At 42.4% G+C, this 16642-nt stretch overlaps 1 protein-coding gene across 32 annotated transcripts in view; it reads right to left on the bottom strand.

Annotated features, from left to right (window-relative positions):
- Positions 1-2634: 2634 nt before the first annotated feature.
- The window catches only part of ANK2 (ankyrin 2), a 568387-nt gene continuing 554379 nt past the window's right edge, over positions 2635-16642 (bottom strand). For all 32 annotated transcript variants that reach the window (XM_061585294.1, XM_061585292.1, XM_061585317.1 and 29 more), the window contains one exon: positions 2635-5060. In XM_061585294.1, the coding sequence (XP_061441278.1) occupies positions 4877-5060 (184 nt within the window). In that variant the 3' untranslated portion in view covers positions 2635-4876. The remainder of the gene's footprint in view (positions 5061-16642) is intronic.

A 16642-nucleotide genomic window follows, 5' to 3' on the forward strand; every position in this document is an offset into this window, starting at 1 on the left:
CATTTTTATTTTTAAAAAAGTAAGTCTCTAGTCCACCTAGAACATTATAAAGCCAAAAGTACAGGTACTCTTATAAGCAATTTCTGTGAGGTGAGCCACCCTGTCTACTTGCCTTTAATTGTTTTTAACCATTGAATGAAGGTAGACTGTGATTGATTAGCTAATTGTTTGGACATTAGGCAAAATCCATCTCATGGGTCCTAAAGAGCTGCTATTTCCCCCTTTCCTCTAGTACACTTTTCCTACTTGTTTAATTTTCTACTCCTTTGAATCTCCATAGCTTGCCTTTTTTCCCCTAGCAACCAGGAGGTATCTTTCCTGTAGTAGGTTTGTCTGAGATCAGGTATGCTGTAGAATTATTTTCTGTAAATACTACTAAATGAATAAGTGCAAGTGGATGTACTTGCATACACACAAATGCAAAATGTGAAAACTTTGCAAAGAGGCTTAAGCAAGTCGTCTGCTGTGCAGCAGCTATAATCCAGGCACTCATTAAGAATTCACTGTACTGTATAGCTAATTCATAGTACAATGGTATACATATGTCTACTCAGAAGTCTTTGTGTTTAATGGGGATTACTCCCAGATAAGTGAGTACAGGATTGCAGCTTAGGCTTTGGTTTATGGTTGGCACTGGGGAAAAGCAGGGTTCTTGTGCCTTTAGCAGCTGTGTGGCAGGCAGAAACTCAGCAGGTTAAGCATTTTCTAGTATGAAAATAAAATTATGGGAAAAGCTTCACCTGTTCACATTCTATATGCCAGCCATTTTATTACGTGTGTGGCCACTAATTTATATTTGAGCCCTCGCCTCTACCTGTACAAGAGGACACAAATATCCATGACACAAAATGTGTGCAAATTTTATGCAAATTGGGGACCTCTTTTGTGAGTGAATTGGAGTGCCCAATCCACATACAATGTACTGGACTCAGAAAGTCCTGTTGGCACTCCTGGCTCCACTGACATGCTACACATGCGCAAGCACATGCACACATGAATCTAGCCAGAAAGCCCTCTATGGCTGCATGTACAACACAGAGGCATTGCAGCAGCAGCTGAATGTCCAATTTACTGGACATAAAGAAAATAGGACATCTTAGAGGAAAGAGGATGGAAATAACAGAAGGGCAGGTGTGATAGAAGGCACCTGTCCAGCCTGCCAGGACTTCAGACAACATTTGTTGACGTTTTGAGGAGCCATTGAAAACTCACTATTTGCGCATGTGCAGAATCTCAGTTTAGATCAGGAATTGGGATCTGGCCAGCATTCTCACAGGCTCTTTTGACACAGGGTGAGGCCACCCACCTGTTGTTCCTGATATCCACGGAAGACTCAGGACCACACTTTGACTGCACTCCTGATTCCTCCTTTGCAAGTAGTGCTTGTCATCCTTTTTAAAGAGCAAATGACTAAAGCAGTGCATAGTACTCAGCACAGTTGATTTACACAGACACGGTGGTATCTCTTCTGCTGCTTGTGGTTCCTAAGTCTATATTTCTTCTGTGTTCTGCTGAAGCATATTGAGCAAATGTTGTCAGCGGGTCAGCCACCATGATGCGTCACTTGTGCCTCAGGGGAGTTGCAACTAATTTAGAACCCAGCAATAGGGAAGTTAATTTTTCCCCAGTGTGCCTTTCCCTTTTAATTATCAACATTAGCACCAGACTTTATCTGCTATTTTATTGCTCCTTATCCTAGTACCATGACAACAGTTTGTCAATCTATTTGTAACATAGGTATCTACAGGACTGGCTGTCCCTTTATTCCACTCTTTCCCCAAATAACAAATTAATATTTAGTGGAAGTATAACTCAGTGGATGCTTCCTATATAATCTACAGAGCAGAACAATTTATGAGATGTGGCACAAATATTTATTTGGCTGCAGGAAAGGGACTTATGAACATACAAAGCTGTCTTACACTCAGCCCAGTATTGTTATGTAGTCTGATTTCACTCTCCAGGGTGTCAGACAGATGGTTGCTCTCAGACCCTTTAACTGGAGATGCCATGATTTAACTAGTACGTTCAAAGCATGTGCCACTGAGCTAAGATCTCTCCTTTTTTTTAGTAATGCCTTGGCATGAGGCTTCAGTTGCAGCAACCCTGCATACATTGGCTCAAATTCACAAAAGAACGGCTGGTAGCTGTACACCCACTCCTGTGCTCTTGGCTCATTCTCTCCGGCCTATGCAGCTACAGAAACTTAACCTGCTTTTTTGGAGAGGCGCAGGTGCATTGACACTGTTGAAAGAGAAGGAAACATGACAAACTATGTGGGAGATTTTCATACATATCTTCCCATACAGAACAGGGCATGCTTGATTCCATTGTCAGTGAGCCATAGTGCCTCTAAAGTACCTTATGGTACAAGGCTGGAAAAAATCATGGAAAGGTGGAAACACTTGCATATGGTAACATACAACAGAGTAGTGCATTCTGGAATGTCTTTTGGAAATAATGCACAGGAGAAAATGTCCTCAGTTGCCAGTCAAGATGAAGTCACCATCTTAATAAATGATGTCTGAATGACTGGCACACAGACACATAGCTGTCTGATATTATTTCTGGAATATATTCCTCATGCCTACTTATTAATGCACTGCAGTTGCTGTCAATAAGACACTAACACCATCAAGATCCATTTCTTTATAAACGGAAAACAGTAAGTAGTGGCTTTCATTTCCCATGCTGTAAATTAAATAACCAAATTTGATTCTTGGTTATGCAGAGGTAATCATAACAGAAGTAGTAACAATATGTAGACATTGCCAAGTTTGCCATTTGCGGCTAAGTCACCCCTGCTAAATTTGTAAAAAAAGGAAAAGCGTACAATTAGTGCTACATTTAACACTTGTACATTTTTATTTCATTAAATCAGCCATTGTACACGTTGCAGCTATGTATTGTTAGTGTTGTTGTTTTGCTTTAATTCTTTTAACTAATACATGCCCTCATAGATATATTCAGTTAGTGTTATCACCATGGGAACAAGATGCCGATTCATCAACTTAAAATCACTTCTTCTCACAGTATTCAAGTTCTCCGATAACACAGCAAAAAATCAAAACCAAAAAAGGAGAATAGCCATTATGCTGTTACACAGAACATCATCTGCACCGCAAATTACACAACAGAAATGCATTTCTTTTAGAGCCCATCTTGAAGGTCAACCAGTGATGTTCTTGACAATGAAAAATGAGCTATTGTGTGTCTTGAAATGGGTCTCCTTCCATTTTGGCAGTCACAAGTGTTGTGCCCTGCTTGCCAACCAAAAAAAATGTTAGCATGGCACGTTAGTTTTCTTAGCAGGAAGACAAACCTCCCATAAAATGCTTCCTTTCTCTCTGCATGGTTAGTTAACGAGGAGGTGCCATTTGTAACATTTATTTTCAGCATTCTGAGCACTGAGTGAGTCATTATTATTATTTTTTACAAGAAGGAAAATCTGGCTAGGTTTTGAAAAATATCCTGGAGGACTTGACTCATCTTTGCTGAATATACTTTGTCTTTATCAAATAACTGATTCAAAATGTATATCATTTTATATGTATATATATAATATATATAATTACATATATATGTTAAAATGCAACAGAGCTCCAGACCACTATTAGAATTAGGTACAGACCACATAATAATTCCAGAGTCGCATATGCCCTTCTTGCAAAATCAAAGTGCAGACATTTACAGGATGATTCTTGAAAGTTGGTTAAGGAATATAAATAAAACAATGACAAAAACCAAATGCCCAGTGGATTCATATCTCCTCATACACAATATTCTGAAGAACAATCTCAAATGGAAGGTTAAAATCTGCTCGCTCAGTGCTGAGAGAGATGAGAAGCTGTTGACATGATTACAAGAGGGTTGTGTTTATTTCCCAGTGCCACATGCATGTGCCAGGTTAAGAGACAGTCTTGATAGAATGTGATAAATTTAGAGTAACCTTTCTTAAGAATGGGAAAGAATTTCTCTTCCCCTATCAAGTTATCTACAGTGAAGTGGCCAGAGGGAAGAACCACCAATAAGACAGTGTGGTTTGCTCAAGCAGTGATGAAAACAGGAAATTACAGGACCCTGCTCATGTCCCAATCTAAAAGATTTGAATACAGTGTGCAAATGTGCCACAGATATAGCTGCTAGCAAGTTATACCTAACTGGGTATTTATTTATTTAGGTGGCTTCCCAGGAGTCAGAAAAGCAGTGATGGCTGCAATCAGCTGTACATTAATGGAAACAGCTGGAGTTTGAGGTTTCAGCCTGACTCTCAGAAACTTTTAAGTCGGGTAGATCATTAAGCTGGAAGTCCTATGAACACAGGAGGCCTGACATGTTTCCTTCTCAGTAGATCCATGCTGTATACTCAATGGATTGTGTTAATTAATTGCTCTTCAACAGTTTCAACAGACCTTGTAGTCCTTGATCCTAAAAGTAGTCATGATAGGCAGTGTTTGTTTCTTTCAGTCTTGTGAGTCCAAGCACTTTAGATATTTACAGGCTAATGTTAACATCTCTTTTTAAAAAATGCATGTACACTGTCATTTGAAGAGGCCTGTGGAAGAAGCTGTGTTTTTATGGATCTGGTGCAGAAGCAAAAGAACAACAAAGATGGCAATTTTGAAAAGTTTCCAGTATAGCACAAAGTCAATGACTTTTAGTAGACAAACCATCCCAAATGAAGGATGCTATCTTTGGTCACAAATTAGCTTACAGATATTTTGAAAAGAAAAGAAAACCCTACTCTATATGCCCAAAGTAGAAATGTCAGTGTCCTCTAGTGATTGTGTTATGACATTTATGGCAAAAGAAGAAAATGAATGCTGGATATTGAATGAATATGTGTATTGGTCTGTGGATAAGATTTAGCAGCAACTCATTTGGCCTCTTTCTTCCACTCTTCTTTGCAGAAATGTCTTAGTAGTTGCTGAAGGTCATGCTGAAGGTCATCCTGGGGTAGTGCTTCTGGTGTGTCCTCCAGCAGTTCCACATGAATACGGTTTCCATACTGGTCCTTAACCACAGTCCTCTTCTGTGTACTGGCTTTACTCATTGTTGTCCTACAAGGAAATGAAAGGTAAAGAATGAATGAACATAGCATTTGTTAAGAAGGAAACTGAATTTCTCTCTTCCAGGAGTAATATTTTAAAATTCCAGCATGAGTTTTGAGGCATACTAGGTCCAATGAAAGTGACTACAGATGACTTGAGTAGGAACGTAGTAGTAAGTTGCCTTGAATATTCTTGTAGAAAAGTGAGGTATAACAAAAAGAATAAAATTATTAATACCACCAATATAAATACCAATGAAAGCTTGTACCACAATACATTTTTATCTTCAAGGCATCACAAAACTATGCATTGTTTTTGTTTCAACAGGATAAAATGTCTACCTTCTGGAATTTGTTGTTAAAAAGTCATGCTTCCATGCAAAGATATTAAAAGTGCTTTTGAAAACCATGCAAGCCTTTTCACGGTGCTGAACCTAGCATGATGATAATTAAATAATGTTTGTTAAATACTTCTACTGCATCTGCTCAGTGCTCATTTACCTTCACCAGGTGACCCATGATATCTCTGGGCATAAACTGCAAAATACTGTTCAAACTATAGCATGTACAATTTTAGAAGTTTTAAAATTTCAGTAACATCATGTCACTGTTCAGATTCCCTAAGGGCTCCCACACTCCTACTGATGGTGGGGGGGGGGACCCCCTAGAAATACAATTGCTCTCTAACATGTCTGCTTTCCATACTTATACATTCCATACTTATACAACATATACATCCTGGTACATCAAGAGTGATTCCTTCATGAATTGGACCTAATGAGAAACAACTGGCTGATATATGGGTGAGAGGAAAACCTGTACCTGCTTGCAGGCCTGTCAGTCTTTGCCCCATCCCAATATCAGATCTCCACAGAAAAGGGCTTTGCCCCTGAGCCCTTCAAAATGTTAACCAGCTGCCTGCAGAGCAGGGAGAGAGCTAGGAGGAAAACATAATGAGTTTGGAATGGACAAATCTGTCAGTTTCAGTTTCAGTTTCTCATTTTTTAAAAATCTTGTTCAGTTTGCAACTTTTCTGCATCAGTTTGCAATTTTTAAAAAAAGTTCTCACAAATATTTATCAGCATTTCAGTGCACATTTCTCTTAATATATACACTTTTGTGTGCAGTTTTTCCTAATATACACATTTTTGCAAAGCCATTTTCCTTAGTATGATGCACTGTTGTATGTTATTTTCACTAATATATGCATTTTTATGCACTTTTCTTTTAATTGGAAAACTGCACTGCAAAATTTGGAAAGTGTGAGTTTCTTTTTTTTTTTTTTTCAATAATTTTTATTCAGATTTTCATAAAGCATACAAGACAAAATCATAAAACATTCAAAGACAAAAAACAAAATCAAAAATAGTTAAACAAAAAGAAAAAAAGAAAAAAAAAACAAAAATAAAAAATAAAGAGTAAAATATTGACTTCCCATTTGTCAAAGATCAAATCAGTTATAAGTCTATAATATATAACAATCCTGTCTCTTAAGTCATATTATAAAATCACTTTCCTCCAGTAGTTATCTTACTTAATCATCAAATCTCATAAACATTACTTTATTCTTTCCACAAAAAGTCAAAGAGAGGTTTCAATTCTTTAAGAAATATATCTATCAATTTTTTTTCCAGATAAGCATATCGATTAATCCATCTCATTACTAATTATGATAATCTTATTGTCATAACCATAGTCAAAATAAACATTTCAATTAATCCATCACATCAGAATCTGTTAGGTTCAATAATTTCAGTAGCCATTGTTCTATTATCTCTATTAGTTCCATTTTCCATCTTCCATCTTCAGTAGTCTTGTTAAGTCCAGTAATTTCAATATCCAATCTTCCATTATCAGTATTCCATAATAATCTTGCTGTCAAAGCCATAGTCATATAGTAAGAGTCTGATGGGGATTACCTCTATCCCAAATATTTTCTTGCCATCCATTCTGAATAGGTTGCTGAAATACTGCTGTAAAATCATATCTCTGTTCTTTTTTTCAAAATACACTGGGTCATCTCTTAAAAGTTTTTCCATTGTCACATGGCTGCAGTTAATTCCATAGATTTTCTCTATATTGGGCTCCATCACATCATTCCAGTCCAGAAGATTATCCATGCCATTGATAACTTTATCTCTAGAATCTTCATTCATTTCTTCAGAGATAACATTGAGTTCCAAACAATAGATTTTATTTCTAAAGTCCATAGACTCCAAATCTTGTTCCTGTTCCACGTTGGTTCCAATCTCCGGGATCTCCTCTCTCACAGGGACCCCTATTCCAGTCTCCAGGGTCACCTCTCTCACAGGGACCCCTGTTCCAATCTCCGGGGTCTCCTCTCTCACAGGGACCCCTTCCAGGGTCACCTCTCTCACAGGGACCCTTATATCTTTAATCTCCTGCTTCATTTTACTCAATTCAATTTTCATTATCTCAATCTCATCCATTATTTTCTGAAACATAGTTATTTCCAGATTTTCAGCCACTTTCTTAATTGCCATTTTAAAAGAAAAATATAGGAAAACCACTTCTTATTTCAGCAACAATTGGGTTAATACTCCAAACTTGGTGACATCACAGTATAAACAGAGCAGACAGCCTTATCTCTCCAATAGTTAAGTAAACAAAATGCAGTTCCCAGGATCGAAACAATTAATGGCAATCGTCAAGAAACAGATTCGTCAAAATAAAATAGACCAAAAAGAGAGTAGTCTCAAAACAGTATAATATTTTTCAAAATAAAAATCTGGAATAGAAATCCCTCTTCTGTGTATATCTTTAGAATGCAAATCCAGGACAGCTTTTTGCAACAAAAACAGAGATAAGCTATTAATTAGTGCGTAGCAGAGAGAAGTTACGGCTCCCCAGTGAGATGTCAAAAACCGATCAATCTGGCAAATCTCTTTTAAACAGCAACAATTTAAGTCAAGTAAAAGAAAAATATAGAAAGAAGGGTGCTTGCCTGTTAGTGCGTTCTCTCTTAGAAGATAAGGTGAACGTTCGCTTTATCAGATAGAGCATGCTGTTAAAAATCCGTCCCACCTTCGTCGGCTGGACCTCGTCCCATAAATTAATGAGATCTGGTCGTCCCAACAAAAATAGGCTTTGAGGTTAATCTCTTCGTTTCTCCCTACCCGGGAGAAGTTTAATCAGTCAAAAAAAAAAGAAAAAACTGACTGATATATCTGAATAAGCTTCTTTTGAGGCAGGAGCCCGTCTCAAAAGCAGGCACAGGCTAAGTCACCCTTCCCGGAAGTGGAAAGTGTGAGTTTCAAAGGATAGCTATATCTCCTCGCCTAATAGGTAATTGCTGCTATGACAGGCTTCTCAGTGAAGTCCATCACAGAAGCGATTTGCTACAAGGAGGTGGAAAACGGCATCCTTTGCCCCTCAAGAACTAACTGAAGCTACAAGAAGATTCATGAGCCTCAAGACCTCAGTGAGAATCACAAGTGCAGGGCTAGCTGCATGGTCTCTGTATCAGGGCTACAGAACATATGCAACCAGACCAACATTTTCCCCCCTCTCATTTTTATTCAATAGTCTTACCTATAAAAAGACTGTGAAAAAGTATGGTGGAAATTCCATTGCTGTACTAGAAACCTATTGCTCCAAGTTTTGTTTGTACATCTATAGATGCCCAAGGAATGGGTGGGGGATGAGGGAGAAACATAGTAGGCTAGAAATTCAACTGATTAGGACCCAGCCCAATAAACAAACACATTTTGTCTGCTAAATATACTATCTCCAACATTTTTTGTATGCTTGCACTTAAAGTAGCCATTTATAACTGTCAACAGTATCAGGGCATGGACTGACGGCACAAGATACAGCCACGTAGCCAGCCACTTTGCTGAAGCTGATCCAGTCTGGTTTGGTTCATTGCTTGGATGAGAAACTACCACAGATGCCACTTTCAGATCCATGATGGAAGAAAGATGGGATATAAACGTACTGAAAGAAACCACACCAAAAACACCAACAACCTATAAACATGAATATTGTTGCGCGCCTCCCCAATCTCCGAGCGGTGAGATTTGAAGGGGTCCCTGAGCTCATCCAAGGTTTAGTTTCCTTTGGGAAGAAGGTCAGCGGAGACTGTGGTGTCTTTATGAAATATTATTTATTTATTTACACACATTCCAACCTGGCCTTAGAATGGAGGGATTCAAGGCACCAGCAGTCCAATATCCAGTTTTCCCATCAGTGTTACAGGAGGCATCCTAAAGCCATGGTGCAGAGAGACAGCCTCTCTGCCTGCCTCCAGTTCCCAGCCTTTCTCTAGACACACTCTAAAACACACTCAGCACAACCTCTGCTAGCCACCAGGAGGGGGGGGAGGCTCTCTGGAAGAGTTTCAATGACAAAAGGATCTTCCTGGCCCATTCAACAATTGCTGGGCACCTGATAGACCCATTAACAACCTGGCCACTCTATTAGCTTAACAAAAGAAACTCCAGCAGAGCCAGCCCCTCACCCCAAGGCACAGGATTCCATAGCAGAGGCTGGAATCGGAGATCATCCATTCCAACCCCCAAACTCACAACAATATAAATGTTAAAAAATGGAAACTCAAGTAGGGCTTTCCATAATTACACAAACAATCAAACAAACAGTAGGTGCATGCTTTGTCTCCTTTGGGAACAAAGCAACGGTCATGTCACATTGCTGGCACTAGGATTTGGAACAAATGCCTTTATCCAGCAACAAGCAATCTTGGCATATATTTGCAGCATGGCAAGCGTCTGGTGCGGGGGTGGGGACTGCTCTGTACTGGTCCAGATACAATTTTGGCTGTATGAAAGTACCCTGTGAAAGGTAATTCATGTTCTGTGACTGTTTCCAATCATCATCTTAAATTTGCTTTGGTAAATATCAAAATAACATCAAAGAGAACATATTGTAAAATGGGACTTGTCTAGTAAATGTTATACTGTGGGTGGCAAACATTTCTATTCCTCAGTGGTTCCTGGAAGGCATTCTGCAGCTTGGAAGGCCCCTCTGGTAGCTCTGGTGCATCTGAGGACCTTGGGGGTGAGGATTCACCCCTACCTCAACAGCATCTTGGTCAGGGCTCCTTCCATGGGTCAGTGCACCAAGGATGTACAGACAACATTGGATTGTCTCACCAACCATGGTTTTGTGGTCAACTCTGAGAAGAGTATCCTAGAACCCACTCAGACCATCACTCATCTAGGGGTTCAGATAAACTCAGCCCTTTTCAACATGAAGCTCACTCAGGAGCGGGTAAACAAGATTTGGGACCTCACAGCAAAAGGGATTGCTTCAGAGTCAGTAGACCTGATGAATCTAGCCAAGTTGCAGGGAATGCTACTTTCCTGCCAGGACTTGGTGAACTGGGCCCAGTTTCATTCTCACCCCGATGCAGGTGCGTGCTATCACCTTTCCAGCATCAGACAGCAGAGTCACGCAGGTTGAGGATTCCGATCAGTCCAAGTGTGCGTGTGGAGTTGGGATGGTGGTTGGCCCCTCAGAGGCTGCTGATGGGGGTGAGCCCAGAATCACCAGTGAGGAAGATTCTGACCACGGATGCCAGTCTCTATGGATGGGGGGCACATCTGGATACTCATGTGACACAGGGAGTATGGAAGGACAGCAAAAGGTGACACAGTATCAACTGGTTGGAGCTACGGGCCGTGCGTCTGGCACTCCAGGAGTTCACATCACAGGTCTCATAAGAACATAAGAACATAAGAAGAGCCTGCTGGATCAGGCCAGTGGCCCATCTAGTCCAGCATCCTGTTCTCACAGTGGCTAACCAGGTGCCTGGGGGAAGCCCGCAAGCAGGACCCGAGTGCAAGAACACTCTCCCCTCCTGAGGCTTCCGGCAACTGGTTTTCAGAAGCATGCTGCCTCTGACTAGGGTGGCAGAGCACAGCCATCATGGCTAGTAGCCATTGATAGCCCTGTCCTCCATGAATTTGTCTAATCTTCTTTTAAAGCCATCCAAGCTGGTGGCCATTACTGCATCTTGTGGGAGCAAATTCCATAGTTTAACTATGCGCTGAGTAAAGAAGTACTTCCTTTTGTCTGTCCTGAATCTTCCAACATTTAGCTTCTTTGAATGTCAACAAGTTCTAGTATTATGAGAGAGGGAGAAGAACTTTTCTCTATCCACTTTCTCAATGCCATGCATCATTTTATACACTTCTATCATGTCTCCTCTGACCCGCCTTTTCTCTAAACTAAAAAGCCCCAAATGCTGCAACCTTTCCTCGTAAGGGAGTCGCTCCATCCCCTTGATCATTCTGGTTGCCCTCTTCTGAACCTTTTCCAACTCTATAATATCCTTTTTGAGATGAGGCGACCAGAACTGTACACAGTATTGCAAATGCGGCCGCACCATAGGTTTATACAACGGCATTATGATATCGGCTGTTTTATTTTCAATACCTTTCCTAATTATCGCTAGCATGGAATTTGCCTTTTTCACAGCTGCCGCACACTGGGTCGACATTTTCATCGTGCTGTCCACTACAACCCCGAGGTCTCTCTCCTGGTCGGTCACCGCCAGTTCAGACCCCATGAGCGTATATGTGAAATTAAGATTTTTTGCTCCAATATGCATAATTTTACACTTGTTCATATTGAATTGCATTTGCCATTTTTCCGCCCATTCACTCAGTTTGGAGAGATCTTTTTGGAGCTCTTCACAATCCCTTTTTGTTTTAACAACCCTGAACAATTTAGTGTCGTCAGCAAACTTGGCCACTTCACTGCTCACTCCTAATTCTAGGTCATTAATGAACAAGTTGAAAAGTACAGGTCCCAATACCAATCCTTGAGGGACTCCACTTTCTACAGCCCTCCATTGGGAGAACTGTCCGTTTATCCCTACTCTCTGCTTTCTGCTTCTTAACCAATTCCTTATCCACAAGAGGACCTCTCCTCTTATTCCATGACTGCTAAGCTTCCTCAGAAGTCTTTGGTGAGATACCTTGTCAAACGCTTTTTGAAAGTCTAAGTACACTATGTCCACTGGATCACCTCTATCTATATGCTTGTTGACACTCTCAAAGAATTCTAATAGGTTACTGAGACAGGACTTTCCCTTGCAGAAGCCATGCTGGCTCTGCTTCAGCAAGGCTTGTTCTTCTATGTGCTTAATCTATGTGTTAATAAAAACATAATGTGTTATGTGTTAATCTAGCTTTAATAATACTTTCTACCAGTTTTCCAGGGACAGAAGTTAAGCTAACTGGCCTGTAATTTCCGGGATCCCCTCTGGATCCCTTTTTGAAGATTGGCGTTACATTTGCCACTTTCCAGTCCTCAGGCACGGAGGAGGACCCGAGGGACAAGTTACATATTTTAGTTAGCAGATCAGCAATTTCACATTTGAGTTCTTTGAGAACTCTCGGGTGGATGCCATCCGGGCCCGGTGATTTGTCAGTTTTTATATTGTCCATTAAGCCTAGAACTTCCTCTCTCGTTACCACTATTTGTCTCAGTTCCTCAGAATCCCTTCCTGCAAATGTTAGTTCAGGTTCAGGGATCTGCCCTATATCTTCCACTGTGAAGACAGATGCAAAGAATTCATTTAGCTTCTCTTCAATCTCCTTATCGTTCTTTAGTACACCTTTGACTCCCTTATCATCCAAGGGTCCAATCGCCTCCCTAGATGGTCTCCTGCTTTGAATGTATTTATAGAATTTTTTGTTGTTGGTTTTTATGTTCTTAGCAATGTGCTCCTCAAATTCTTTTTTAGCATCCCTTATTGTCTTCTTGCATTTCTTTTGCCAGAGTTTGTGTTCTTTTTTATTTTCTTCATTCGGACAAGACTTCCATTTTCTGAAGGAAGACTTTTTGCCTCTAAGAGCTTCCTTGACTTTGCTCGTTAACCATGCTGGCATCTTCTTGGGCCTGGCGGTACCTTTTCTGATCTGCGGTATGCACTCCAGTTGAGCTTCTAATATAGTGTTTTTAAACAACTTCCAAGCATTTTCGAGTGATGTGACCCTCTGGACTTTGTTTTTCAGCTTTCTTTTTACCAATCCCCTCATTTTTGTGAAGTTTCCTCTTTTGAAGTCAAATGTGACCGTGTTGGATTTTCTTGGCAATTGGCCAGTTACATGTATGTTTAATTTAATAGCACTGTGGTCACTGCTCCCAATCGGTTCAACAACACTTACATCTCGCACCAGGTCCCTGTCCCCACCGAGGATTAAGTCCAGGGTTGCCGTCCCTCTGGTCGGTTCCATGACCAACTGATCTAGGGAATAGTCATTTAGAATATCTAGAAACTTTGCTTCTTTGTCATGACTGGAACACATATGCGGCCAGTCTATGTCCGGGTAGTTGAAGTCACCCATTACTACCACATTTCCTAGTTTGGATGCTTCCTCAATTTCATATCTCATCTCAAGGTCTCCCTGAGCATTTTGATCAGGGGGACGATAGATCGTTCCCAGTATTAAGTCCCTCCTGGGGCATGGTATGACCACCCACAACGATTCTGTGGAGGAGTCTGCCTCTTTTGGGGTTTCGAGCTTGCTGGATTCAATGCCTTCTTTCACGTATAGAGCGACTCTGCCACCAATACGTCCTTCCCTGTCCTTCCGATATAGTTTATATCCAGGGATAACCGTATCCCACTGGTTTTCTCCATTCCACCAGGTCTCCGTTATGCTCACTATATCAATGCTCTCCTCTAAGACCAAGCACTCCAGTTCTCCCATCTTGGTTCGCAGGCTCCTAGCATTAGCGTACAGGCACTTGTAAGCAGTGTCTCTCTTCAAGTGTCTTTGGCACTTGTGGTTAGGCCTGTGGTAATTTTGCTCTTCTGAATTTATATCCTGTGCCCCTGCTCTCACAATGCCTACTTCTAGGCCTACCCCTTTTAAAATTTCATCATTTCTTTGGTTTTTATCCCAGGGGGGAGGTTTATTCTGAACCGGACCTTTCTCAGCTCCTGTCGGGTTTCCCCCCTCAGTCAGTTTAAAAGCTGCTCTGCTACCTTTTTAATTTTAAGTGCCAGCAGTCTGGTTCCATTCTGGTTCAAGTGGAGCACGTCCCTTTTGTACAGGCCCGGCTTGTCCCAAAATATTCCCCAGTGCCTAACAAATGTAAACCCTTCCACCCGACACCATCGTCTCATCCACGCATTGAGACTGCAAAGCTGGGCCTGTCTGGCTGGTCCTGCGCGTGGAACCGGTAGCATTTCAGAGAAAGCCACCTTGGAGGTCCTGGCTTTCAGCATCCTACCTAGCAACCTAAATTTTGCTTCCAGGACCTCACGGCTGCATTTCCCCATGTCGTTGGTGCCAACGTGCACCACGACCACTGACTCCTCCCCAGCACTGTCTACCAAACTATCTAAACAACGGGCGATATCCGCAACCTTCGCACCAGGCAGGCAAAACACCTTGCGGTCTACACGCCCATCACACACCCCACTGTCTATGTTCCTAATGATCGAATCACCCACTACAAGGATCCCTCCACCCCCTGGAGATATATCCTCGGCACGAGAGGATAGCTGCTCATCCCCCAAGGAATGGGTCCCTTCTAAGGGATCGTTTCCCTCTTCCTCAGCTGGATGCTCTCCTTCCCCGAGACCATCGTTCTCCATGATAGCAGGAGAGCTATCATCGCTGGAGTGGGACACAGCTATAACGTCCCTGAAGGCCTCCTCCACACACCTCTCTGCCTCTCTCAGCTTTTCCAGGTCTGCCACCTTGGCCTCAAGGAAATGAAGTCATTCCTGGAGAGCCAGGAGCTCATTGCACTGAGAGCACACCCACGACTGCTGTCCAACAGGCAGATAGTCATACATGCTGCAGGCTGTGCAAAACGCTGGAAAGCCCCCACACGCCTGCTGGCTTCTTACCTGCATAGTTTTGTTTGAGGTTTATTACGTCAATAGGTTGGAGGCTGTGGTTTAGTTGAGGTCAGGGAACAGAAGGGCAGAGTGGGGGGGCCCTGGCCTCCTCGCCCTGCTGCCGAACTCGCCTTGACGCTTCGTCAGCTGGGGCTCCCTCTAGCTCGGGCTCACATTTTGGTGAGAACCGACAACACCATTACCAAGGCATACATCAATCATCAAAGAGGAACAAGATCAGCTGCTCTGACAAATGAGGCCCCGAGGTTGTTGAGTTGGGCGGAAACTCATCTCCTGTCCCTGAGGGCAGAATACGTGGTGGGAGTCCACAATGTAACTGCGGATCGGCTGAGCGGGACTTCCCTTTCAGATGCGGAGCGGCATCTTCATCCTCAGGTCTTCCAACAAATCATCAAGATATTCAGAGTTCTACAGGTGGATCTTTTTGCAAAATATAAGAATGCTCAGCTCCACAGGTTTTTCTCCTATTTCCACCACTCGGAAGCCCAGGGACTGGATGCACTGGTGATGGACTGGGCAGCAGGTCTCTTCTACGCCTCTCCTCCCATCCCTCTCATTCTACAGATGGTCAGATGTATCAAGCATCTGAAAGCCAAGGTGATTCTGATTGCTCCATGCTGGCAGAGGAGGGCATGGTTTCCAGAGTTACTACACCTCTCAGTACAGGACCCGTGGCACATTCCATTCCGACCAAACCTCTTGAGCCAGGGCCCGGACTTCCACCCTTGCCCAGAGATCTTCTGACTAACAGCGTGGAGGCTGAGCAGCAATGGTTAGCGGAATTGGGGTTTTCCAGCTCAGTTCTGAATACCCTACTGGCATCACGAAAGGCGTCAACCCATAGAACTTATTGCTCTACCTGGAAGGTATACATAGACTGGTGCCGAGCCCAGGGGTGAGATCCAGCTTCTAGACAGATCGCAGATATCCTGGGGTTTCTGCAGGCTGGGATGGATAAGAGGCTTAGTACAAATACCCTTAAGCGCCAGGCTATTGGAAGAATTCTGAGCTGTAGGGGTGATCCCTCTTTGTCATTGCAACCCTTATGTCGGCGGTTCCTTAAAGGGGTGGGATTATGGAGTCCCCAAGTCATCCATCAGTTCCCCACACGGAACTTAAATTAGGTGCTATCAGCCCTGATGGATCCGCCTTTTGAACCCCGGCCACATGCGAGATAAAGCTCTTGACTTTTAAAATAGCTTTTCTGGTAGCTATTACATCAGATTGAAGGGTATCAGACATAGGGGCCCTGTCCTTGGACCCACAACTTTGCATATTTCATCAGGACAAGGTGGTCCTGAGGCCAGATCCATCATTTATTCCTAAAATAAATTCAGTTTTTCACAGATCTCAGGAGGTGATCCTTCCCTCATTTTGCCCCAATCCGTCCTCCTCTAAGGAACAGGCCTAGCACACTCCGGATGTGCGTAGGGTGATCAAGTTTTACCTGGACAGGACCGCAAGCTTTAGGAAGTCAGAGGTGCTATTCATTTCCTTTGGTGGGGTAACAATGGGCAGGAAGATTTCCCTCTCATCCATCTCATGGTGGCTTAAGGAGGCCATTATCCAGGCTTATCAGGCTTTGGGCAAACCTCCACCATGAGGGCTCACGGCCCACTCCTTGCGGGGGGCATCTACCTTGGCAACTGCTAAAGGAGGCTTCCCAGTCATAGAAATCTATAGAGCGGGCATGTGGGCATCACTGCATACCTTTGCCAAGCATTACA

This window comes from Rhineura floridana, chromosome 9, assembly GCF_030035675.1.
Source record: "Rhineura floridana isolate rRhiFlo1 chromosome 9, rRhiFlo1.hap2, whole genome shotgun sequence".
Taxonomy (NCBI): Eukaryota; Metazoa; Chordata; class Lepidosauria; order Squamata; family Rhineuridae; genus Rhineura; species Rhineura floridana.